General features: G+C 46.7%; 1 protein-coding gene across 2 annotated transcripts in view; it reads left to right on the top strand.

Annotated features, from left to right (window-relative positions):
- Window positions 1-931: 931 nt before the first annotated feature.
- LOC135916777 (chymotrypsin-C-like) overlaps window positions 932-25,622 on the top strand; it is a 43,166-nt gene continuing 18,475 nt past the window's right edge. The window contains exons 1-7 of one of the 2 annotated variants that reach the window (XM_065450219.1): window positions 932-1,052; window positions 1,111-1,244; window positions 11,420-11,447; window positions 11,547-11,620; window positions 13,382-13,485; window positions 18,734-18,872; window positions 21,585-21,702. In XM_065450219.1, the coding sequence (XP_065306291.1) occupies window positions 1,022-1,052; window positions 1,111-1,244; window positions 11,420-11,447; window positions 11,547-11,620; window positions 13,382-13,485; window positions 18,734-18,872; window positions 21,585-21,702 (628 nt within the window). In that variant the 5' untranslated portion in view covers window positions 932-1,021. The remainder of the gene's footprint in view (window positions 1,053-1,110; window positions 1,245-11,419; window positions 11,448-11,546; window positions 11,621-13,381; window positions 13,486-18,733; window positions 18,873-21,584; window positions 21,703-25,622) is intronic. The other variant, XM_065450220.1, reaches the window with a different exon arrangement.

The raw sequence follows: 25,622 nt of genomic DNA, 5'->3' as shown, positions 1-25,622 counted from the left end.
CAACAGCCTGGCAAGGAAAAAAATAATTCATGTTCGAATTCATAGTTTCTGCAGTAGCACGATCATCTCGTTCAATTACTCAAAGGAGCACGTCATAATGCGAACAAAGCTTACGGGAGAATAGAAATTGGTTGGAGTGCATACGGCATGCATAACCAAATTCCTGGCTCAGAGTTTACCACTGTCGTTGAAACGAAAAGCATACGATCATCGCAGTCTACCGGTGCTAAAATATTGGGCAGACACTTGGAGGTTAACAAAGAAGCATAAGAACAAGTTTAAGACCATGCAAAAAGCGATGGAACGAAAAATGTAAGGCCTAATGTTCAGAAGAAGTGAGCAGTGCAGATGAGAGCAAACGGGGATAACCGATATTCGAGTTCACATTAAGAGACAAAAATGAAGCTGGGCCGACCATGTAATGTGTAGGGCAGATGACCAATTGACCATTAGAGTTACTGAATGGGCGCCAAGGTAAGGGTAGCGCAGTCGAGGACGCAGAAAAATTAGGTGGCGTGATGAAACGAGGAAATCTGCAGGAACTGAGTTGGAATCAACTAGAACAAGACAGGTGTAATTGGAGATCACTGGGAGAGGTTTTCGATCTGGAGCACACATAAAGGTAAACTGATGATGATATAACCTTTCTATGATAGTCACTCCACCTGGATAGAAAGCTTATATTGCTTCTAAAGGAGCTCATTTACAGATGCGTCCTACTCATGTGTGCTACGGTGCTGCCGTGTTGCTTGCCTTCTGAATGGCTTTTATGGATCGAAACGAACGGCCTGCCACTGTCGCGTCTCATTTGACGTCCTTACTCTGAAAGAGAAACACACCAAGCAAGTACACAAACAACCAGACAAACAAACAAGCAAGGAATATCTTGAATGAATCCTACGGGCTCTTCCATTCGAACCTGGATAATGTAAGGCAATCAAGGAGTGTCAACGCTGACTTTCATATAGAAGGCAAAAGAACGCACGGTTAAGCTAATACTAAAGGAATAAGGTGCGTGCGCATGAGCTTTTTTTGGCTCTCAGGACGAAAAGGTGGGACCACGCTTAGGCTTATTTCGTCGCTGTGTTCTGAACTGTCATTTTATTACAGTGCCAGGCTCACAAGTTCGAAAGCGCGCGATCTTCCGAGCTGCACCTATTAGCGAAATGTTCTTGCCCCGCAGCACCCTCTTGCGCATCCTGCTCGTGACGTTGATAATCACATCGACGTGTTTCGCTGCGCAGGTAGGTACCGTTTTTCCTCATCATATTATTTAATGCTAGTTCAACCGAGCTCCTGTTGTGTGAATAATACTTGGACAAGCTAGATGCGCCATGTGCGTTGTTCCATTCCAGTATATTCCGAGTTACTCAGAGAGGATTGCCTGGCTTGAGGTGTTTCTTTCAGTGTCGGTTTATTCTGCTTCAAGTATTCCAAGAATTGCCGCTTACGAAAGAGTTTTACGAAAATGGTTCAACGTCAACGCTAAGAGGTACTGAACTTTCACTTTTTCTCCTCCACGTTGTCCGCACTTTATTTGCGCTGCAGGCCAACCACATTTTTGAGAGACCTACGAATATCCTTGTTGTCTGGTGTTTTAACACCAGTCAGAGCACCTGCACAAGCCAGTTGCCTAGTCTGGCATCTTAGATATTTATAGCTTCCAAGGCCTCCCTCTTCAGCTATTCAATTCAGACTTACCGGCGCCTTTCCCTCACCTCTGCAAGCAGCTGCAACATGTGCATCTACAAGCAGCTTCACAGCAGCCCGTGTGCCCACCTCGCCAATATTTCCATCAGTCTCCACCCGCTGTTCTGAATCCATGGCGCACCCATGACAACCGGCCTATCTGTTATTCGTGCGGCCTACCTGGACATGTAGCACGGCTTTGCCGCCAGCGCAGATGGTATCCTTCGGATTCTCCGAGGGCATAAAGCAACGGTTTCGACTATTCGTCCCGTTCCTCAACTGCCGCTCAGCCCTTCGGAGCCTCACCCCCTGCTTCCTGAACCTCCAATGCCCGTTGGTCTCCGTCTCTCCGTCGGCGTTCTCTGTCGCCCCTTATCCGTCGCCCTGAAGCTATCCGAGAGGGAAACGAAGGATCGTCGTTCCTTAGGCAAGAACTGCGATCTCAACGAACTCCTCAAGACCTCAGTTATTTCCTCTGAACGTCCTTGAAGTTTATGCAGACGACATTGGCGTTCATGCGCTTGTAGACACGGGAGGAGCGATATCTGTGATTTTGGACCAACTTCGCCTTAACCTTATAAAAGTCGCGACGCCATATTCTGCCATTTCATCACGCACAGCAAGCGCTGCGCCGATTGAACCCTTAGGGAAGTCTACCGTGCGTCTTGTTGTAAGCGGCACTTTAAACCATGTTGAGTTCGTTGTTCAGCCTTGCTGCTCCCATGCCATGATTTTAGGATGGGACTTTCTGTCCTTTCACGATGCCGTTATAGATTGTGCCCATGCTGAACTCACGTTGTCGCCATTCGGCAACCACGTTTTCGAAGATACTGATGACGCTTCCGGTCATGTGTTCCTCACCGTCGACACCGAGATTCCTACATACTCTGCCGCGCTTGTACCCGTTTCCTCCGTTGTGTTTTCCGACTCCACAATTCTTTCCACGCCGTCTAACCTTGTTGCTCGCCGTCATCGCTTCCTGCTTCTTTTTGCCCTTCTTGCCATTCGACAAGGTTCCAGCGCACTTTATGTATCGAACGTGTTTCCTTGCCCTGCTACCCTGCTCCACGATGAGTGTCTTGGTTATGCTGAAGAAATTGAACCAAGTTTCCTTTACGATGTGCCTGACGAACCGGCTTCTCCTCCGGTTGACGCTCTGGCTCTTCAAGGTTCTCCTCCCACGCTGCCGTGTAACCCAACATTTTCCCGGTGTATTGTTCCTAACCTCACTACATGTCAACACACCCAGATCGTCGATCTCCTTGGCCGCTTTCGCACGTCATTCAACCTAGAACTATCTCGTTTAGGCCGTACTTCCACTGTTCTCCATCTCATCGACACCGGCAACCATGCGCCTTTACGCCACAGGCCGTATCGTGTATCCGCCACGGAGCGTAGCGTCATCGCTGAGCAAGTTGGAGAAATGTTCCAACGCGGCGTCACATAATCTTCGCACAGTCCCTGGACTTCTCCTGTAGTGCTGGTGAAAAAGAAAGATGGCACAATTCGCTTTTGCGTGGACTACCGGCGACTCACTAAGATCACCCACAAGGACGTTTGTCCACTACCCCGTATTGACAACGTGCTAGACTGCGTCCAAGGCGCCGTATCATTCTCATCTTTAGATTTACGATGCGGGTACTGGCAAGTGCCAGTGGCTGAATCAGACCGTCCAAAAACGGCCTTCATCACACCTGACGGTTTGAGTTCAACGTGATGCCATTTCGCCTGTGTTACGCGCTCGCCACATTTGAAAGAACGATGGACAACATCTTGAGCAGCCTCAAATGGCAGATATGCCTGTGTTATCTGGACGACATCGTCATCTTTTCACCAGACTTTCCTTCCCACTTACGTCGACTTGAACGTGTCTTCAAGTGCATCGCCGATACTGTCCTCCAGCTTAACTTAAAGAAGTGTCGCTTCGCTGCTCGGCAGCTGGTCATCCTCGGTCATGTCATGTAGAAAGAAGGTGTACTCCCTGATCCGGCGAAACTACAAGCTGTTGCCCAGTTTCCGTGACCAACCACTTTGAATGAACTGCGCAGCTTCATTGGGTTAGCGTCATGCTTCCGCCATTTCATCCGCAATTTCGCCGCCATAATAGCACCTTTAACGCAGCTTCTTCGTAGCGGCCACATCTTTTCGTCCTAGGCACTGGATTACGACGCCGTCTTCACAACGCTGCGTCATCTCTTGACGTCACCACCAATTCTGCGCCATTTCGACCCAAGTGCTCCTACTGAAATACACACGGATGCCAGTGGCGTCGGCCTTCGGGCCACTCTTGATGTGATGTCAGCAATTCACGCACGCCACGAGCGCATGCGTCAATACCTGAGTGACATGATGTCACGCCAGGGTTGACTACTTAAACGACTAATGCTATGTTCACACTACGGTCGTAACGCGCGTAACAGCTCTTTTGGCGTATCGAACGTAACGGCTGTAAAAAACGTTACGGCGGTTAAGCCGGCACCTTTGTTCACATTTACTGCTGCTTAAATTACGGCTTTTACAACAGGCTAATCAAATTTGGAGCTGCAGAATCGACGTCACCAGCGGTCCAATATGGCTCCTGCCAACATGCGAGCGCTGGCCGAGATCGAAGAAATTCACGCTCAAAACAAACTTATAGTCATGTATTCAATCGCCCAAAGACGACGAAGGCGACGCAGAAGGGTTTGAGTGCGGCAAGTATTTCTCGACAGGGCCGTGGACGGCGATTTTCACAACCTTTTCGCCAAGCTCCGAGTTGGGGACGCTGCGATGTTTCATAACATCATGCGCATGTCAGCAGTTCCGCTTCTTTGAAAACCTAGTGAGACCACCCATCGAAGTTCGGAGCACGCATCTGCGGCCATCGATTTCCTCGGCGGATAAACCAGATGAACTGAAAACAGTCTCGCAAGGCGCACTGCAAAAATGTTCACGAACACAGCCAATCGTGCGCACGGATTGGCGGAATGGCACTTCCCGCGCCCGGAGCTGTCTGCAGACGGGAGGATGGAAGTGTCGTCACCGGTTGTTGAAAGCCGAAAGCTTATCGGTCATTGGCTGTGTCGCAACGGTCGTAACATAACAGTCGTAAATGTTGCCGACCCTTTAACACTCTCACCCACGATTTTTGCGAGAATTGCGCACGTTGGTACCTTTACGTTCGCAGTCTGAACTAGACGCATACGCGTGTTGCGCTTCCGCTTACGTATGTTACGAAAAATCGGCGCCTTACGAACGTAGTCTGAACATAGCATAATGCTATGTTCACACTACGGTCGTAACGCGCGTAACAGCTCTTTTGGCGTATCGAACGTAACGGCTGTAAAAAACGTTACGGCAGTTAAGCCGGCACCTTTGTTCACATTTACTGCTGCTTAAATTACGGCTTTTACAACAGGCCAATCAAATTTGGAGCTGCAGAATCGACGTCACCAGCAGTCCAATATGGCTCCTGCCAACATGCGAGCGCTGGCCGAGATCGAAGAAATTCACGCTCAAAACAAACTTATAGTCATGTATTCAATCGCCCAAAGACGACGAAGGCGACGCAGAAGGGTTTGGGTGCGGCAAGTATTTCTCGACAGGGCCGTGGACGGCGATTTTCACAACCTTATCGCCAAGCTCCGAGTTGGTGACGCTGCGATGTTTTATAACATCATGCGCATGTCGCCCCAGCAACTCCGCTTCCTTGAAAACCTAGTGAGACCACTCATCGAAGTTCGGAGCACGCATCTGCGGTCATCGATTTCCTCGGCGGATAAACCAGATGAACTGAAAACAGTCTCGGAAGGCGCACTGCAAAAATTTTCACGAACACAGCCAATCGTGCGCACGGAATGGCGGAATGGCACTTCCCGCGCCCGGAGCTGTCTGCAGACGGAAGGACGGAAGTGTCGTCACCGGTTGTTGAAAGACGAAAGCTTATCGATCATTGGCTGTGTCGCAACGGTCGTAACATAACAGTCGTAAATGTTGCCGACCCTTTAACACTCTCACCCACGATTTTTGCGAGAATTGCGCACGTTGGTACCTTTACGTTCGCCGTCTGAACTAGACGCATACGCTTGTTGCGCTTCCGCTTACGTATGTTACGAAAAATCGGCGCCTTACGAACGTAGTCTGAACATAGCATTACTCAAAAAACGTGCGTTCATTCCTATTCCTGCGTCCGTTACTTCAGTGGCGACGAGGGTGAGATATGCCGATCTGTTTTCATCAGGGCTCGGAATAATCAAGGGGTCTCCGGTTCATTTACAGTTATGCGAAGGAACCGTACCGTGATTCTGCAAGGCCCTCTCTATAACGTACGCGCTACAAGAGCCTGTAAATGCAGAAATCGAAAGGTTGGCTGACGCAGGCATACTGACACAGGTCGCCAGCGCCGAGTGGGTGGCGCCACTCGTTCGCGTCGTCAAGAAGGACGGCTCCATCCGCTTGTGTGGTGATTTCTTGTGTGGCGATTTTTTTTGTTGTTGTGTGTGGCGAGTCAACACCGCATGCCACGCGGAACAATATCCGCTGCCAGAGATAAGATATTTGCGAAGCTCAGCGGAGGGGAAGTATTCAGTTCAATAGATTTGAAGGATGCATACAACCAGCTACCACTAGATGACGCGATAAGCTGCTGTTGGTAAACACGCCAAAAGGGTTTTACAGCGTCAACCGGCTACCGTTCGGGGTGGCGTCTGCACCGGCGGTTTTTCAGAAGCAAATTGGAGCACTGTTGCAAGATCTACCGGGTGTGTAAGTGCACTTTGACGATGTGGTGGTCGCCGAGAAAAGAGGAAATTGTGACATGTTGCGGAAAGTGTTCCAGCGTTTCAGGGAAGCCGGTGTTAAACTTCACCCGCTCAAATGCAGATTCCATGAGCCGGATGTGGAATTCCTAGGTCACCGCATTAGCGCAAGATGCCTGAGACCAAAGACAGAAAACATCGACGCGCTCTTACGAATGCCTCAACCTACGTGTGTAACAGAACTTCGCAAGCTAATAGGTATGGTCACGTATTACAACGCATTCTTGGGGAACTTGGCTACAGTGCTTGCGTCGTTATATGAGTTAATAAGAAAGAAGAGGCCTTGGCAATGGGAAGCTACGCAAGAAAATGCATACGAGGCAGTGAAGCGGTTGATAAAGGATGTGCAGAGTTTCACCCGCTATAACCCAACAAAACCACTCATCTTGGAAACTAACGCATCCTCATGCGGTATCGGGGCCGTCTTGTACCACAGAGTGGACGGCGTAAACCAACCAATCGGGTTTCGATTTCGGAACCTCTCCTCAGCGGAGCGAAATTATGCTCAGATTGAGCGCGAAGCCTTAGCGGTGGTATTCGGCGTGACGAAGTTTCGCGAACATTAGCTGGGAACGCAATTTGCATTGGTCACAGATCATGCGCGGCTGATGCGTCTTTTTATTCCCGATAAACCAAGCAGCAAGGATACAGCGTTGGGCTCTTTTACTCGGTGTTTACAGGTATTCCATTCAGTACAAACCGGGAAAGGACATAATTATGGCAGACTCATTGGGCCGTCTTGCCGCGCAAGCGCCACATGATGACAAGAGAGTGAAGTCAATGTTGAAAAATGAACGGGAGTACGTCCTGCTAACAGACCATCTGAACACAGGGCTGGTGTCGTGGCACAATTTGGCCGAAATGACGGCACGTGATGGCACGTTCATGGCAGTTATGCGTTACATTTGGGAAGGCTGGCCAAGGAAATTGCCGGCAAAGCAAGAAGCATTAGTATCCATGTTCCAAAAGAAAGACTAGCTGACATGTAGCCATGGTATTGTTTATTGAGGCCATCGGGCCTGTATATCCACCGCAGCCAGGCAATCAATGCTACAGCTGCTGCACGATACCCACCAAGGCATGCCAGCGATGAAAAATCTTGCTCTGGCACTTTTCTGGTATCCCGGACTTGACAAGGATATCCAGAATATCGTACACGCATGTGCAGTGTGCCAGCAAAACTGCAGCATGCCACGCGCGCAAGAGCCGGCTCCGTGGCCGCACACGTTTGAGCGACGGTCTAGAATTTACGTTGATTTCGCAGCACCAGTCGAAGGGCGAATGTTGATGATCGTAGTGGATTCGCATACCAAATGGATCGATGTTGTTCCGCTTAAAGTAACCGACGCAGATAACACTTTTCAAACTTTGCGGGGCATTTTCAGCAGATTTCGGTTGCCATGAACAGTTGCCTCCGACAACGGGGACCCCTTTACAAGTAGACAGTTCCGCCAATTCATGGAAGATAATGGCATAGTACACCTACTATCTTCTCCATATCATCCGCAATCTAACGGACTGGCAGAAAGGGCAGTGCGCACTGCTAAAGAAGGTCTGCGCAAAGCGTTCATGATACCCTTGAAATGCGCCTGGCCCCAATGGCTACTGCGTTATCGGCGCAGCCCACTCTAAAACGGAAATACACCAGGCTTCTTCCTTCTTGGTTTCCAGCCACGTACTCTTTTGGATAATGTGGTGCCACGATCTTTTTCTGCTGCCTGTGCACTTCCCGGCAGACATTAAGCCCGGACAACCGCTCTGTTGTAAGGAGCATAAGGCAGGTGCCAGCTGGAGACCCGCAGTGACACAGAATACTAGAGGCGCCCGCTTGAGCACGGTCAAAACGGAGGATGGGAAACTATGTGAGTGTCATGAAGATCAGCTAAGACACCACGCGGAGGCTCAGCAGTCAACATCGTTGGACAAGGAAGGCGCTGAATGAAAAGGAGGGTTAGCCCCAGCAAACGAAGATGCAGACCCTCTGGCCGGCTTTTCGGGTACCAGCCCCAATTACTCGGCTAACGAAGAGCACGGAACGCGAGCTACCAACACTGGAGTCTCGGAAGAGCGTGACACGGGTACTGCCAAGGCTGGACCTCTGGCAGTTCCGATTCCGCAGATCAAACCGGCGTCGCAAGGCGCCATGCCGTTTCTAGAGCTCCTCTTAAGGGGAAGGAATTAATGTGATGTCAGCCGTTCACGCATGCCACGAGTGCATGCCACGAGTGCATTGAGTGACATGACGTGACGCCAGAGTTGAATACTTAAACGACAAACTCAATAAACGGCTTCGGTGAGTACGTCGTCGCCTTCGCTATTCGTGCACTCACTAAACCTCAATCGAACTATTCTGTAACAGAAAAAGAATACCTGGCTATAATATGGGCCATGACCAAAATTCCGTCCGTATCTCTATGGCGACCCATTTGACGTGATAACTGAACACCATTCGCTGTGCTGGCTGTCGTCCTTAAAAGAACCATCCGGTATCTTGCTCGATGGGCCCTTCACTTGCAGAAGTAAGACATTCGAGTGCTGTACCGTTCTGGCAGAAAATACCCGGATGCAGATGCCTTGTCACGTTCGCTACTAACAGACGTGGTTAGCACCCCGAAGGCCTCATTGTCCGAGTATTCCCCTGCTGCCGCGGACATCCTTCTGGAGCAGAAGGAAGACCCATGAATTGTGTCCGTGCTGAGTTTCTTATCCACCCCATCGACACCCACTACCAGTCGTGCATTCCGTCGCCAACCACATGACTTCTCCATTCGCGACGGGCTCTTGTACCATCGTAACTACCTTCCGGACGTCCGCAAATGGTTGCTTGTCATCCCTCGGCATCTGCGTTCGGGTATTTGTGTATTAGCGTTCGGGTATTTGGGTATTTGTATACCCCAGTGCACGCATGCAGGTGTACTGAAGACATATGCGCGTCTACGCCTTCGTTACTACTGGCGGGGGATGTATCGATTCATCCGTCATTATGCCCGCTCCTGTCTCGATTGCTAACACCGCAAAGATCCCCCTCGTCGTTCAGCCGCCCCATTGCAGCCTTTGTCTTGCCCAGCCTAAGCTTTTGATCGAGTAGGCACTGGCATTTTGGACCCCTGTCAACCACATCAGACGGCAATCGCTGGGTAATCGTCGCCATCGAACATGCGGGAACTTCCCCTTTGTCCAGCGCTTCTGCACGTGACGTCGCCTGGTTTGTCCTGCGCCAAATTATCTTTCGCCAAGGAGCTCTCAGGGAATTACTCAGTAACCGAGGCCGCGTCTTCCTCTCCGACGTCATCGAGGCTCTCCTCAAAGAACGCCGCATAATTCATCGCACCACTACTGCTTATCATTCGCAGACTAATGGCATTACCGAGTGATTTAATCGCACTCTTGGTGACATGCTGGCCATGTACGTTGCATCCAACCAAAGCAAATGGGACCATGTTATAGCATTTCGGACATACTCTTACAATACCATCACGCAGACTACCACGGGATTTTCGCCCTTCTTTCTCCTGTACGGACGCGAACCTTTTTCCACAATGGACACTATCCTTCCATACCGCCCTGACACCACGAAAACCAATACCTTATCCGAAGCTGGTGCACACGCAGAAGAGTGTCGCAAGCTATCCCGTAAATTTACGTCAGACGACCAGCAACGCCAGAAGCACCATCGAGAAATTTCCCATGCTCCTGTGTTCTATGCTCCTGGCTCGCTAGTGTGGCATGGGGTTCCAGGCCCTACCCCAGTACTGTCACCGAAACTCGCATCGAAGTACCACGGCCCATACCGCGTGGTCAACCAAACGTCTCAATTCAACTACATCGTGGAACCCCTCGACCTACTTTTGGATCATCGCCGTCGAGGACGCGAAATTGTGCATGTCCAGAGTCTCAAGCCGTACAATGACCCGCCTGTGTTGTCCTAGCCGTAGGTCGCCGGGACGGCTTCCTTTTCCGCGGGGGAGGTAACTGTACCGTAAGATAAGGAGCAGTGGGGCTGTGATTATGAGAGGGACAACGACGACGAGAGAGAAAAACCTTGTTGCGGTGCTCGATCGGCTGTACTACCTCTCGCTGCTCTATCATTCTAGTCGCGAACGCTTACTGCTCAAAGTGCTTTGATAGACGAAATATAATGCCTGCGGATGCAGTCTTGTGATGCACGGCTGTACTACTCAGTGTGGGGCAGAACGCTGGCAATAATGAGCAGAAAAGGTGAAGAAATCAGGGGGGCCAAGAAAGGCAAGCAGAGAAAAGGAACAAGCGCGTGTGGTGTTTTTACAGGGTCGCTGCAAAAGAAGGGCCCATGGAGGCCAAGTTAATGCAGAGGCAAATTAGCAGCTCAAGAAGCGTCGGAAATCATCCCGTGGTATCGATGTGCAGTTTCAGTAGTGAATGAAGTATACGGAGGTATCATTTGTAACGTGGCAACGTAAACGCCTCCTTTTCTCAAATCGGTGCCCATGCCGCGAAATATTTGCGCTTGTACTACCTACTCAAGGGCTGATATTCAATATCTGTGGTGATCTCACGGTCTCAATAAAGCGTCCTTGTGTTATCTGTACCGTGCTCGATCGAACCAGAGCGTTATTGCTCCTGAATGAAGGAAAGTTAAGACGTCGCATTCGACAGTTAAAAGATAGGTATTAGTATTTGAATAATTCAATCTTTTCAATATTTTTTTTAGTATCAGATATTAGTATTAGTTAAGAGATATGTAACAGACGTTTAGTATTTATAAGGTGGCGAGGCCAGCCGGAAGTACAAACTTCGGACTGGCTACCTCGCTCTTAGGAAAAGAAAAAAATAGGAATGGTAGGAACAGAAAAGGCAGGCAACGGTGAGGGACAAAATGATGATAGTTAAGTTCATAAATGTGTGGCCATGCGCTTATATGGGCGATGTCTTCAAGTAAAAATAATTATTTGCAGGCGTCCTCGCACAAAATCAACATGAGTGGTGAGCATTCATTTCCCCTATTATATTTTTTTCCTATGCTAAGTTGCTCTGCAAATCAGTGCATAAAACATTTGCATATTACCTTAACGTGTTATTCAGAATGCGGATATTCGCAGCCTCTAGGAAGGGTAATCAACGGCCGCGTCGCTTCGAAGCTGCATGTACCTTGGCTGGTAAGAAAGCCCCGAATATATTAAAACGTTCTTTAACTCTTCTTTTGAGCGAAATTTAGTAATTTCGCCTGTTCATGTGCATGTATTAAAATAGGGCTACTTCAGAGATAGAATTACAACGTGGCAAATGTTTTTCACCTGCGAAGTACCGCGATGCATACCTTCTTTACTGAAAGAACAATCACCTCGTAAAAACATCAAGAAGCACAATTCGTAAGGATCAGGGTCGGCTTGTGCGACCTTAAAGAATCCTAGCCAAATCTCTAGCGACTTCTTTGATAAGAAAAAGCGGGTTGAAGCAGTAACCTCGTGACATGTATTTCTTCTCGTCTCACCCTCGCAAGCTTTCCCTCGCACCCACAGCTTTCAGGGCACGGGTGACTCATTCTCCTCCCCCTTAGACCTTACGCGGAACGTCATGGTAACGGCGACGGCGAGAACTCGCCTGCTGTGTCCATATAGTTGCTATCATAATAACAAGCACTACCTAACCATCTCATTTCGGTGGCATTAAGAACGCACCTGCACAGTGATAAATATTTTATATGATCTATAGCACGCAACCGGAAAAAGTACTCACGAAATGGGAGCAACGCATATCTACCAGGAACCACCAGTTTTCAGACATGACACCATGTGACTAAGCTTGCCCGTCCAGGACTCGCGCCTGCATGCAGGGCGACAGAGCCTGATCTCAGCTACGTACTGTGCCGACACAGTGAAACTTCCCTGCCGTTTATTAAACTTGTTATGCTGGCAGTTTCTAGAAGTCAACATAGAACATTAGGACGCCTTTAAACACATATAGCTTAGTTCAGAGGTGCAAAGCCGTCTCGCGGTGTAGACTGGAGCTCTGTGTAATCTGACTGAAGCCTTGACTGGGTGGGCCACCGAAAATAGTGATTTTGGGAGAGGCTTCCAATTACTACGCACAGAATTAATAAAAAAGATTGATTTTGGAAGCGAAGGGGCACCACTTTCTGCAGACATTTAAGGAGCATGTCTTTCTTTCCTGATCCAGCAACGAACCAGAAAAGACAAGCACGAGGAGAGATCGCCGCCACTAGCCCCATAGGGCAAGGATTTTACTTTAAATGTTCCTTCCCCTGTGTAACTGAGTAACTTGCGTAGTATGAAGATATACTTAGGAGAAAAAAATATTTCAGCTCTATTAGTAAATTACCCGTCGGTAATACCAAAACTACCGCTCTTGCCGCGAGAAGACGCTTGGTAAAGCCGAAAAAACGCAAAAACGAAAGATGGGGTGGCGACGCCGCTTAGAAATCACCGCACCAGCTCGCTGTGACGTCACAGATTTTGATGTCTTCTGCTCAGGATAAGTTATATTTTTATCGGTAAACATAGAATACACCGTATTTTAAGAGAACGAAAGACTGAGCTTAAAAGTGTATGAAGAGCATTTACTGATCCAGAACAGCCCAAATGCGATAACGTACTTGGAAATCAGCGACTTCACACTGACATACCAGCCATGTTATGCCGGCGCAATATTAAAAAGATGAAATTTTGCCGTCTTTGTCACTCACAGTAGCCAGCCTATTGCCATCAATTCAACGATAGTGTATTTGTGTAAGAATAATTAATAATTTATTTGATCTTAATGGTTTCATTGTTTCTCTTTATTGTGGGTTTGACAACGCCGGCTAAAGAGATCTGTGAGAGCGCTACGCGTGTATGTGACTTATCAAATATTGTATCATGTGTTTGTTTCAATAAATTTCAGTTTTACATGTCTGCTAGGTTCATGTGGTATCCGTTAGACACGACAACACTATAAGTGCGTGCGGTGGAAGCATCATTACGAGGAACGCCATCCTGACGGCAGCCCACTGCGTTGTGTCAAAGTAAGCGCAATTTCATCATAACGCCAGCTTGAACAGTGCCATAGAATATTTTAAGACCCTTTAAGGCTGAGACATATACATACATAAATCAAATAGTATTTTATATTTAAATGTGCGCAACAATTTGAAAACAAGCATTGTCAGCGAAAAGAAAAAAAAGTATTTTGCGGATGCTTATTCAGTCATAGGTGTGAAACACCGGGCAGAAAACTGGAAGTGGGCTTTGGCCTATACAACATATACCTTTGTTTGGAATTTGTACGGACAGCTATTGTCATATGTGGGCCACACGTGCACATTTCAATTGCTTTACATCACGTGTGACACCGCTGCAGCCGGAGATATCGCACCGGCCTCTCTCCTCTGACTATGTGCTTTCAATACAAAACGAATCACCATGCCAAGCTTTTTCTTACTCGTGCTGTGTCCTTGCTCTCAACCTGCAATCGACCGTTTCATCAAGTGTGCCCTAATTTTGCGAGATCACAGCGCTGTCTATCGTCCAGCATCATGTTGGTATGCGTAATCACACCAGAAGGTGCACAACATAAGTGTTGACGACGAGTTGCCAGTTTTTGCGTTTTTTGAGGGGTTTAAACAAATGTTCGCGATCGTGAAAGTTCTTAGGCTGTCATTACTAAGCCCTGAGTTTCAAGACAGCCGCAGTATCTAAAGGTGACGGGTCCAGAGGCACTGCCGCATCTCCGTATGCGATCGAAATAGGAGGTGAGTCATGTCTGAACATTGTCGATATGTAACATACGTGCGACAAGTTATTATTGTATGTCTGACCTTGTACTCTAGATGTCATTCAGGCCATAGCAATCAAGGGTGTCTCCGCATGCGCGGTGTGCCGCTTCAGCGTACATCCCAATACAGTGAAACAAGCTTTGGTAGCTTCTGTGCTCCTGAAGTTCTGTCGATACGATTTCCTAACTCGACCAGAAGGGCAGGTGCATTTTAAATGCTTAAGCATTTTTATGCCTACCCAACGACGAAGAACGCCCGTCCGTCCATCCGTCCGTCACGTAAGACGATCGCTTTCAAGACAGTGCCCGCAGCAGTTAGCGAATTGACTTTCGTGCTGCCTCTCGCTTCAGTGCGAACACAGCGTGGACGAGGCTATCAGCACTAGTCGCGCTGTGTCCCCATCGCAGATAGCTTTTAAGTTAGGGACCCGCGCAGCCCACTCGTGAGCAGCCGCCGCCGGAGTGCGGTTAGTTACGGTTGATAATGGTTCGACGCGGATGAATAAGGCGCTAAAGAGCGATAACGGCTTATATTGATCGGATCGTTATCAGCGCACCTAGCGCTGTCACCTACAGCACTTTGCTTGCCTCATTAATTCCCCTTGCACCGCCGTCCGCAGAAGTTCATGTCGCCTCAGCGCTTTGGTTTATAGTGGTCGGACCAAGTTTCATAACTTTAATAATAGAGTTTCAGGATAGGGGCCCCAAAAGTATGGGACCCGAAAGAACTTTCCGGGTGTCAGCGTTTGGGCCCGCAGGAGTGAAGAGTTTTAGAATAGAGCTTTGCGGTTGCGGATAGCGTCTTGCGCTTGCAGCGCCACTACGGCTCCAAGAAAGGCTATCATAAATAATGAAATAAAACATATCATTTTATGATAAGAAGAGTATATTTAACATTCGAGTCTCCCCACTAAATGACAATTTAGAAGTTATTCGATTAGCAGAAAGCAATTTGTTACGCTTAGTTTTGAGTATCCAATTGACGTGCCTTCACCAGTCACGCTAAGCCATGTTAGGCCTACGGGCCATGGAATCGAGAATATAGTTTGGAATCAGCGGCGCCTAATGAACCAATCATTATAACATGCGCTAGTTGAGGGACAGCGATAACCACAGTAATTTCTCCAACCTTGGGAACTTCACGCGTAACCACGAATCGAACCCATTTATGTGCTAGGTGAGAGCCGTCGCTACCATGGGTGCCGCCATGTTTGTTGACGCAAAGCTTTTGGGGCTCCCGCTAAATCAGGGAAATAATGTGCGCGACGCAGAACCTGAACGTAGTTTGCGCCTCGCGCATGCGCAGTGGCTTGGACGGTATTTATTTGGTGCTCCAAACGCTTGGGGCCCCTATTCTAAAGCTCTCTAATGACAACGGGTTGTGTGGAGGTGAGGAAGTTGCACAATGCTTTCACTTACACAGCTTCCACAGGAGTTCCTGTGTGAAATTTCTTTTTGTTTACCTGAAATCAACTTCAACACGGAGTACTCGTTAAAACGACCTGGGGACAGGGGATGAAAATATTACACGATAAACCAGACGCGCGCTACGCGTTCCAATGATTTAGGCACTTTTTGGGCCTTGTGTGATGCCTACGCAAGCGCACTTCGCCTACTCTGGAGTGTTTAAAAATAACTATTCTCTGCAACGGTAAATTTATTCTCTGAAGTAATAGAGTATGCGCTACACAGCGTCAGCCAGGTTCCTTGCCATCGAGATGCAGAAACACGGAGAGTTCAACTGAACATGGTCTGTCCGGAAAACTGTAGGCATGGCTTTGGTTACTCAACAAAAAAGAACGCACGTTAATTTCCTTCGTCAGTGCTTACTGTTTTCAAGATACGTACCCGGCCGACTTCCACCACAACGTTTCTTTCCAACAGCAATAACTTAAAACACAGTAACCTTAACATGCATGCACGAAGAAATAGTTGTCCATTTATACTAGTTGAAGGACTCGAATACGCACATTTCGCTCATATCCCAGGCTGGCTATGTGTGCTGAGTTCGTCGCCATGGGCTCACCGGAAATAAAATGTTCTGGACATCCATGCGACGAAGCTGATGACGGCAAGTCGTTTCTTTTTATGCCGACAATCCAAAGCCTGGGCTTGCCTCCAACTGAAGCGGCGAAGTCCATGGAGTTACAGCGGCTAAAGGCGTGCATTCACATTCACTTCCGAAAGTTATTCTTGCAGCCGAATGCAGCGCATTTGGTAGCCCGTTAACCTTGAGTAATCTGGCTTTACACAATTGCACTAGATGCACGTTAGAATCACAGTAATTCGCAGGTGGAGGAGGAGGAGGAGGAGGAGGAGGAAATAAAGAAATAAGGCAGGAATGTTACACAGAAATGCTTTTGGTTGGCTACCCTATTTGGGGGAACGGGAGAGAGGGAATAGAAAGATGAGATAGAGGGACGGGAGGAGGAAGAAAGCTGCGGTGAGTCGCAATAACGCCACGGCTGTTCACAGCTGCCGCTGGGAGAAAGGGCGATTCCCACAAGCCAGTGTGAGGAGGATAACTACGTAGTAGAGCTGGTTCAACGCCGGATTTCTCGTCGTCGGTAAAAGGCGCTTGCTGGCTGTCATTCAGTGTTGGTGGAAATATTTAGCAAAAACCTTGTGCTAAATACCTAAAATCAAGAAGAACAAAAATGTTTTTCGTGTATCTTGCCAGTGGGCAACACTCTGAACCCTCTGAACTAATAAGCAGGCGGATAAAGTTCGTCTTTTATTTGAGCAATAGAAAATTCTGTGTTTTTACGCGCTATTTGTTAAAGTTGAATGTAAAGTGTCTTCGTTGCGAGTCTATGTCATTTATTATGCCAACGTATATCACTTGCGTTTCTAATGTGGCATTATGGAGGAACGTGAATAAATGATAGGATTGTAGATACACAGATCGAATGTTTATCTTATAATTTATAATTCACTTGCAGACCGCCAAATGTAGTCTGGGAATTAGATTCGCATACGTTTGCTCTAATACTGCCCGGATACATTACTTGCAGAGACTTTCTTGCATTTGTAAATCGTAACCGATAAACGATGGAAACGAACACACAGCATCATACGTATCATTTATCACTTCTCACAAGCCTTAAAGGAGCATTCGTGTTATTTGTATGCAATAGATTGGGAAAATATTTCCATTTTGCTGTTATTAGCGTTTAAAGCTTCATACGCCAGCTCTTCATGATTACGATTTCAAAAGAAAACAATTCTAGTCTCCGTATCATTGAAAGCAAAAGATAAAACAAGGAATGACCTAAAACTGGCCTAATAGAGCTTAACGGATGTCAGACTTGGAAATGGTATAAATAGCAATTGTTTATTTTTTCCAGAATATGAAACACAGCAGGTTTTCTGAATTTTGGCTGGTATAATGGATGTCTGCAAATAATAGCTATAGAAGAGAAATTTATAACTGACTGCTTACCATATCCACCGAAAATCGCACGTTAGCTTTTCTATACGCGTTTCTCTACGACGCGTTGCTTGCAATTAAAGATTTTCTAAGGAAATCCTGTCAAGCGTACTTTACAATGCAGGCAGCCGGTGTTAAATCTAATAAGCTTATTTGGATTTTTTGCGCTTGTAATTATTAGGCATAAACTTCGCATCTGAACTACAGGCTTGCTGCCCAAAGGGGCCGTTAAAGGAAAACGAAAATGTCATATACATTCATGTTTAAGTTGTATACTATGTAAAATATCGTCGAATGAATGAATGAAAAATTTTATTTAGTGAGCTTTTCCCGCGCATGCACCGGATGGAAGTGGTCACTGCTTGACAGGAATCCATATGCTGCTTTCGCCGCCAGGCCCCTGGTTATGAGCCACAGCTGGTCTTCCAGGGTGGGGCTCGATAAGGAAGATCTGTCATCAATCTCAAAGGGATGGGACGGGGTAGGGGATCATGTTAGGTTTGGGGTTGATGAAGACTAGTGTGTCTTGCTGACTAAACCTGCATACCCCTGTTATGTGTTGGAGTGCTCATCGCTCCTGCCCGTACTGGCTCGGGTACATGCGGTTTAGAATTCGGGGTTGTGGTTACGACTCTGAATCTGCCGATATGCTGTCTGTTGCTCCCTCGTTAACTTGGGGTGTGGCTCGGGGAAGCTCTGTCTCTCGTTTCTGTAGCACTCCACTATGTCTTTCTACGTGACCGGGGGCTGGCTGTTTGCGTTCTCCTCGTTCCTCTTCGCGGCTCTGACTCGGTGTGAAAGAGCTCGGGCCTGCGGGTGCGCAAACTCGTTGCCCTCGACTGCGGAGTGGGCCGGAGCCCAGACTACCTCTGTAGGACCTGCGCTTCTGGAGGTCCTTTGCCTTTGAGCACCTGAAGCACCAAACGTGACACCCAGCCTGAATGAAAGCTTGTATGCGCTTGCTGTAAGGCTGTGGCCACTCTGCTCCTGCCGGGTATGGTGAGGGGCAGATCTATGCAAAACATGCACGGATGTAAACATGAGCCTTGGGATGCTCTCCTTTCCACAGGAAACATAGAATCAAAAGACTGCTGGTGTACTATAACACCACCAGAGTTCTGAGGGGACCCTTCATGAAGGTGACAAAGACAATAATTCACAAGAAATATAAAAATGCATTCTTGGGCTTCGACATCGCTGTGCTGAAGGTAAGTCTTGATGCAAATAAAACTTTCTTTACCTGACGAAATACTTGACTTTCATAGGGGTGATTTTATCACCTCATGGGAAAGTTTTAAAAGTCTGGTACAAATAAAGTTTTCGCCAAAATAAACAGTAGATTAAATTCCACAAGCCACCAAGCGGAGCTTTTGGTATCCATCAGTGTTTGTAAAGTGCCGATAGCGAACGCGTTAACCACTTAATAAGGGTGAGAACCACAAGACTATTTGCAAATGAAAAAATTACCACAATTGTGTTTTAACGAACGACGTCATAATTTTGAAACAACATGAATTTTACTATGAAAGAAGCCACACAGGTGATGCGTTATAATTACAGATCGCCTAGAAATTTTATGTATTTAGTACCGAAGAGAAAGAAACCGTGAGTGCGAGGCCGTTACTAAATTAAGCACGAATAGCTTGTGAAGGTTTTCCATAAGAGGCGTCTGCGGAACTAGCCAAAATTAAGCCTCTCCTCCACTTTACTTGACTCTTACCAACACTGGGATTCCTAGATTTTGTGCATAGCACATGGTGAAGGCAGTACTATTTCGTTTTCTTTTAGCCTCCTGAAGCTGCGAAGAAGCCCGTTTATACCTATGCCAAGTGGTCACATTGAATATACATTACGAAAAGGAAATTTCCAGGTGAACGCAAATTTGTCGGAATGCGTATGACAGGTAATCTCTAGCCATGAACGACAGCTTGCCGAAGTCATATAAAATTCAACAGTATTATACGTTTACTTTGTCAGTAATTATCTGTCAGGCCAAAGTTTCAGTAGTACTCCACACGGAGCCGTGGCACACAAACTGATTGGCGAAATGTTAAGAAAAGCAGCACAGCACAGAAAGGAATGCGCGAGAATGAAATCTTATTGGAACGAATGCAGCAAAGACGCACGGACGAGTGCATGACGTCTCAAAGATAATGAATGCGTCGAACTGCCTAATCAAAAATACAAAAGGCCACATGACGCCTATAAAGTGCTAGAGAATAGGAGTGCGCGAATATTTGAAACTTTAGAATGCCGAATCGAATATTCCCGTGCTCACTATTGTATTCGAATCGAAGGGTAGCTATTTGTAATCATACGAATGTTGCTAAAATAGTTGTAGAAAACAGCAAGATCGCCAACCGTGCTCAACCATCCATGCTCAAAATTAAAGCAAGAGCACGATATCTTTAATCCCAGCGCATAATACAAACATAAAGCATGAGAAGTTACGTGGTGCAGCAGGCTTCTTCGCCCAAAGAGCAAGACTTCACCGATTTAACCGCGATCAATCGCACTCTCCGAAGAGTCCGGAGTAAGGGAACTAACTTCATGTTTGTTCGTGATGTTCCATCTCTAATTTCAGTAAGCGAGGATCCTTAACGAGGACTGTATTGACAAACTTATCGACGGTAATTATATTAAGATACGAACCTTTTTTTCAGCAATGGCAAAAACAGCGGTGTATTATTGGAAAGCTCTTCGAGGAGTATTTGATATTCGATTCGATTTGTTCCTCTCGGTATTCGATTCCCGTTCCTTTCGTTCTCAAAAATGAGTGTTTGCAAACCCCTAGTACTAACTGTCACGCGAAATGCTCTGGAAAAAACATCCCGTAGAGGACTTGGAGGGCACCTAAAAGCGCAAAGTAGTTTTTATAGAACGTACGCAAGAATTCCAGAGGCTTGTGCTTTCTTTCTTTATTTTTATTTTTATTCGAGAACGCCATAATGCATTCGACCATCGTTAACTGACGGATCTATCGGAGCGTGCCTGAAACTTAAGTGTTCAGGGAAGCAAAAACAATGTTCAAAGTTTGCATATAGAGATTTTCAGTCAAAGGAAGACAAAAGCTTCCAAAGGAACAGTGTTTCGAAAGAGTGAGCATCTGTTGTCCCTGTAACGACGCATGTTTCTTCATTTGTTTGGGCCGTTGTTGTTGCTTTGGGTAAGCAAGCTAAATGCCGCGTGCCTACGCGTAACTGGAGCCAAACTTTCAACATAAATTACAAATATGTTAAAAAAAATTTAAAATATGCAGCTGTGACGTAGCTGGACAGAACCAAGGTAACGTTGTTTGCCGTTGCATCGAGATAGAATATTTTTTTGCATTCCACCTAATTAAGTATTTATTCTTAATAATTATTCAACATCTCAAATATTAAAATTAGATGAAGTATCAATGAGAAAATTGTGGAGAAACATGAAAAATTCTCCAGACAACTTCCTGTTGCTCAATACGTGGTACATAAGAGGGCATTTCTAAGCATGAGAGAATCCCGCGAATACACGCTAAGTGCTTCGAGTGATTAGTCGCACGGTAATTTTTCGTGTATTGGAGGGCTTCTTTCATGCTTGCAAAACTTTCGCGTAACACGTATTGAGCAACAGAAAGCTGTGTCGGAAGTTTTTCAGATTGGTCTACAATTTTCTCATTGACACATTTCGCTTCATATTTCAGCAGTTCATTAATTAATCAGGACTAATTATTTAATATGACCTAATGCAAAATATAATCTCACTATCTCCAAGCGACGCCAAATAACATTGCCTTGGTTCTGTCCAGCAACGTGGCATTTGCATATTTTAATTGCTTGGCTCAGGTTATGTGGGACACCCTCTATCAAGACGCATTAACAAAGTTAGTACGTTTGCTACATGGATTTTGAGTTTATAATCCCCTTGTGCATTATTTTCTACAGCTGGCAAAACCCATTCCCAGGTTTGACTGGTTTGTAAGACCTGTGTGCTTGCCTGGACGACACGAGAAGACAAGGAAAGGCCCTATGCTCTTGGCTGGTTACGGTCGTCCCACGTTCAGTATGTACTTGCCGCCTACAAACATCAGCACATTGTAGTACGATAATGTTATCGTTTAATGGCTGTTTCATATAAATAATTAGTGGCAAGGTTTCGTTTTTTTCGCAATAAATTGGTAACCACATTTCACTTCAATATAGTAAATATGAGGCTAAGCAGCTGAAACAAGAACTACAGCTAATGAGATCATAAGATAAATGCAAGAGGCGCGCTGACAACACTTGCGCTTTGAAATGAGTCCTAAAATAGGAAGAAAAATTATTTGGTTTCTGGCTTATTTACGCAAAAATATAAACTTGCGCTACCCCTAGAGCTGTGTGTGTGTGCTGTATTAGCCACCTTCGTAATTGCGATCTCTACATTTCCGAACAGTTATCCTTCAGCAGGTTCTGCACACACAGCCGCATTACCCAGCGTGCGGTGCCTTGTCTTTCTTCCGGTAATATGAGTATCATCAGCAATAAGAAAGTATGCCTAAAAATCTGAACTTCTACGTGCGCGGAACGACCTTCTATTTCAAGCCAACTACTCTTTCTTCTCCGTCGATTTCTCGTAGGCAGCGTTTGATTAGTGCTTGAGGCACTGTGTGTACACGCCGAAACAATAGATCCAAACCAAAAGCACACATGAAATAGAGATGTTTTAAAACACGTTGCATATGCATTAGGGCACTTCTGATTGCACCTCTGCCGCAAATTTGAACATGCTATGCAAATTGTTTTGTTGAAAGGAATGTGAAGACAGGCGGGAGAAGAAGAAGAAGAACAAAACTTTATTCGGAGAAAGAACTTCGTTGCCCCTAAAACGGGGTAACGCCGTGTGGTCGGGCCCCTATTCCAAGGCACCGCTGGCCCTCGCCATCCTTTCTGCCCTGCGGACGAGCCTGAGCTGATCCCCAAGGGCGGAGCTGGATAGCAATGCCTCCCACCTCGCTCTCGTATTATTGTCTTCTTGTTGTTCTGTGTGAGCTGTGCACTCCCATGTGATGTGGTAGAGCGTTGGTGTGCTCCCACACCACGGGCATATGTCCTTGTATGCTGTTGGGTAGTATATATGCAGTTTATGTAGGTTTATGTATGTGTCTGTTTGGAGCCTGCGTAACGTCGCTGAGTCCATGGCTGAAAGGTTCCTATGCGGGGCTGGGTAGAGCCTTCTGATTTCCCTGTAGTGTTGCAAGATCGCTTTAGAATTTGGATCGATGGGTGTCGGGTCCTCCACCATGTTGCCATGGGCAGCTCGGCAATTAGTAAAACCTCGAGCCACCTCATCTGCATGGAGGTTCCCAGTAACACCCTCGTGTCCCGGGGCCCATGTTATCGTTTGGGTATACCCGACGTCAAGGTCTCTGTTGATTTCGGTAAGTATCCGGCGTGCCCTCGCACTGATCTGTCCCCTCTGATAGTTTCTACATGCGGCCTGAAAATCTGTGACTATTTTTAGTGGAGCATTGCACTCTATGCCTTCTCGTATAGCTAAGGCGATGGCTATCTCTTCGGCTTCTAAAATGGTTGCTCGGGAAACCGAAGCACAGGCCGTGATTTTCCCTTTACGGTTTACGACAACTGCCACCATGTTCTTTGCGTTGGCCCGATATGGTGAAGCATCCGTGAATCGTGCAGTGTCCAAGTATTTTGTAGTTTTGTCTATGTATTCTGCTCGAGCTTTTCTCCTTCCTGCGTGTAATGTCGGATCCATGTTTTGTGGTATTGGTGATACCCCATACAAATCTCTAATCTGGCAGGGTAGACCTTTGGCGTTTTGGTGTATTTGTATGCATCCTCCAAGGCCGACTCTTAAAAGAAGAGCTCTGCCGATTGTCGTTTGCGCCAATCGACTCCTCTGCGCTATGAGTTGGGCCTCAGCCAGCTCATGAAATGTTTTGTGGAGGCCGAGGGCTAGAAGCTTCTCATTTGAAGTGTTGCGTGGCAACCTCAGGGCTGTCTTATATGCCATCCTTATTATTGTATCAGCCTTTTCTTCTTCCTCCCTGTTCATGGTATGGTAAGGAAGGGAGTACATTAGTCTGCTGATGACCAGGCTTTTCACCAGTCTAAGGGTGTCTTGTTCCCCCATTCCTGTCCGATTATGAGCCACACGGGCTATCATCCGATTAATTTGTTGCATTGTTTTTCTGATCGTGTTTAAAGTGTGTATACATCTGGCATTAGATTGCAGCCACATCCCCAACACTCTTACTATTGACCTCTCAGGAATAATTTTCCCATCCAGCCTGATCTCGAGTTTTAGTCTCGGGTCAGTTCTTTGTTTTTTTGTTTTTGTGAGGCGAATGAGTTCTGACTTCTCCGCAGAGCACTGGAGTCCTCTTTGTTGCGTATAGTTTTCTATTGTATTGGCTGCCCATTGGAGCTTTTCCTCCTTCTCTCCCAAGTTGCCCTTGGTTATCCATATCGTTATATGATCCGCGTATAGGGAATGGTGGACGTCGGGGATTTCTTGGAGTTTTTTAGCTAGTCCAATCATGGCTATGTTGAAGAGTGTAGGCGAAATCACCGCACCCTGTGGCGTTCCTTTGTTGGGAGGATGGATGACTTCAGATTCATCGTTTCCTACTTTTATAACTGCTGTTCTCTGGTTGAGGAAGCTTCGGATGTACTGGTACGTCCTTTGACCGCAGCTGGTCTCTGCAAGTCCATCCAGTATCCCTTTGTGACTTACGTTGTCGAAGGCCCCTTTTATGTCGACAGCCATGACAATGTGTTCTCCGGCCTTGGGGACGTTCGTTAAGACTTCCTCCTTTAAAAGCAGGAGTATGTCCTGTGTTGACAGATGTGGTCTGAAGCCAAACATGGTATCAGGCATTAAGTTGTTTTCTTCAAGATGACGTTGGAGTCAAGTGTTTACTAATCTTTCGAACACCTTTCCTAGACATGATGTAAGAGAGATGGGCCTAAGGTTGTCTAAAGTAAATTTCTTCCCTGGTTTTGGAATCATGATTATCACAGCGTGTTTCCATTGCTGTGGTATCGTTCCTTTGACCCAATGATCATTTATAAAGTTCGTAAGGGCTGTTATGGCTTCATCATTCATGTTTCTAATCATGGCATTTGATATTTGGTCTGCCCCTGCTGCTGTGTTCCGTTTTGTACTGGCGATTGCTGCTTTAACTTCTGCTACCGTGAAAAGTTCATCCATTTCTGGGTTTGGGTGTCCGATGCAATCAGCTTGGTATGGGGGTATCGGGGCTTTGTTACCGAAGCATTTTCTATGGACTGCCTGTAGGAGTTCTTCTTTTGTGCCTGGGTACGAGTGTAGCAATCTCTCCAAGTTCTTTTGTCCTTCGCGTCTTGTTTTGAGCGGGTCAATCAATCCTCTGAGGATGTTCCACGTTTTTGCCGTCCCTAGGGTTCCATTAAGTGATCCGCAGAAGCGTTCCCAGTTGGCTGTAGTAAGTTGATTAGCATAGTCCTCGGCCTTCTGGGTTATTTCTTTGATTTTCATTTTGAGTTTGCGGTTGCATTTCTGTCGCTTCCATCTTTTGGTCAGGCTTGCGCTCCTAGTCCATTTGTCGTAACGTGGCGGATTCATTTATTTTATTGCTGGTACGATAACTTACATCAGAAATATTTTTGAAATGGATTAGCCAGCGTGTTGCAGGGATGCTGGACATGCAATGACCGATGTTCTCATAATTAGAGTTATTTTAGCGAGTACGTGCATGGAATCCGCCAGGGCATTCGGCCAAAACCTTCAGCGCCGATAACAATACTCCCTAATGCGAAATTTGAGCGTAACTTTATGCGTGTATTTATTTCTCCATATATTGAGGCATCGCACCGACCACCGCACAGAGCGCTGCTTACGCAACTGTAGTCATTACCGGGAAGCACGTGTGGCGAACGCTATGCGAGATGGCGAGCTTCCTGGTCCTTTTTAAACATGAAATGCTTTAAGCTCATGTT

Source organism: Dermacentor albipictus, chromosome 7 (genome assembly GCF_038994185.2).
Source record: "Dermacentor albipictus isolate Rhodes 1998 colony chromosome 7, USDA_Dalb.pri_finalv2, whole genome shotgun sequence".
Taxonomy (NCBI): Eukaryota; Metazoa; Arthropoda; class Arachnida; order Ixodida; family Ixodidae; genus Dermacentor; species Dermacentor albipictus.
The sequence above is the reverse complement of the archived record's forward strand: the minus strand, read 5'-3'. Positions and strand labels throughout refer to the sequence as shown.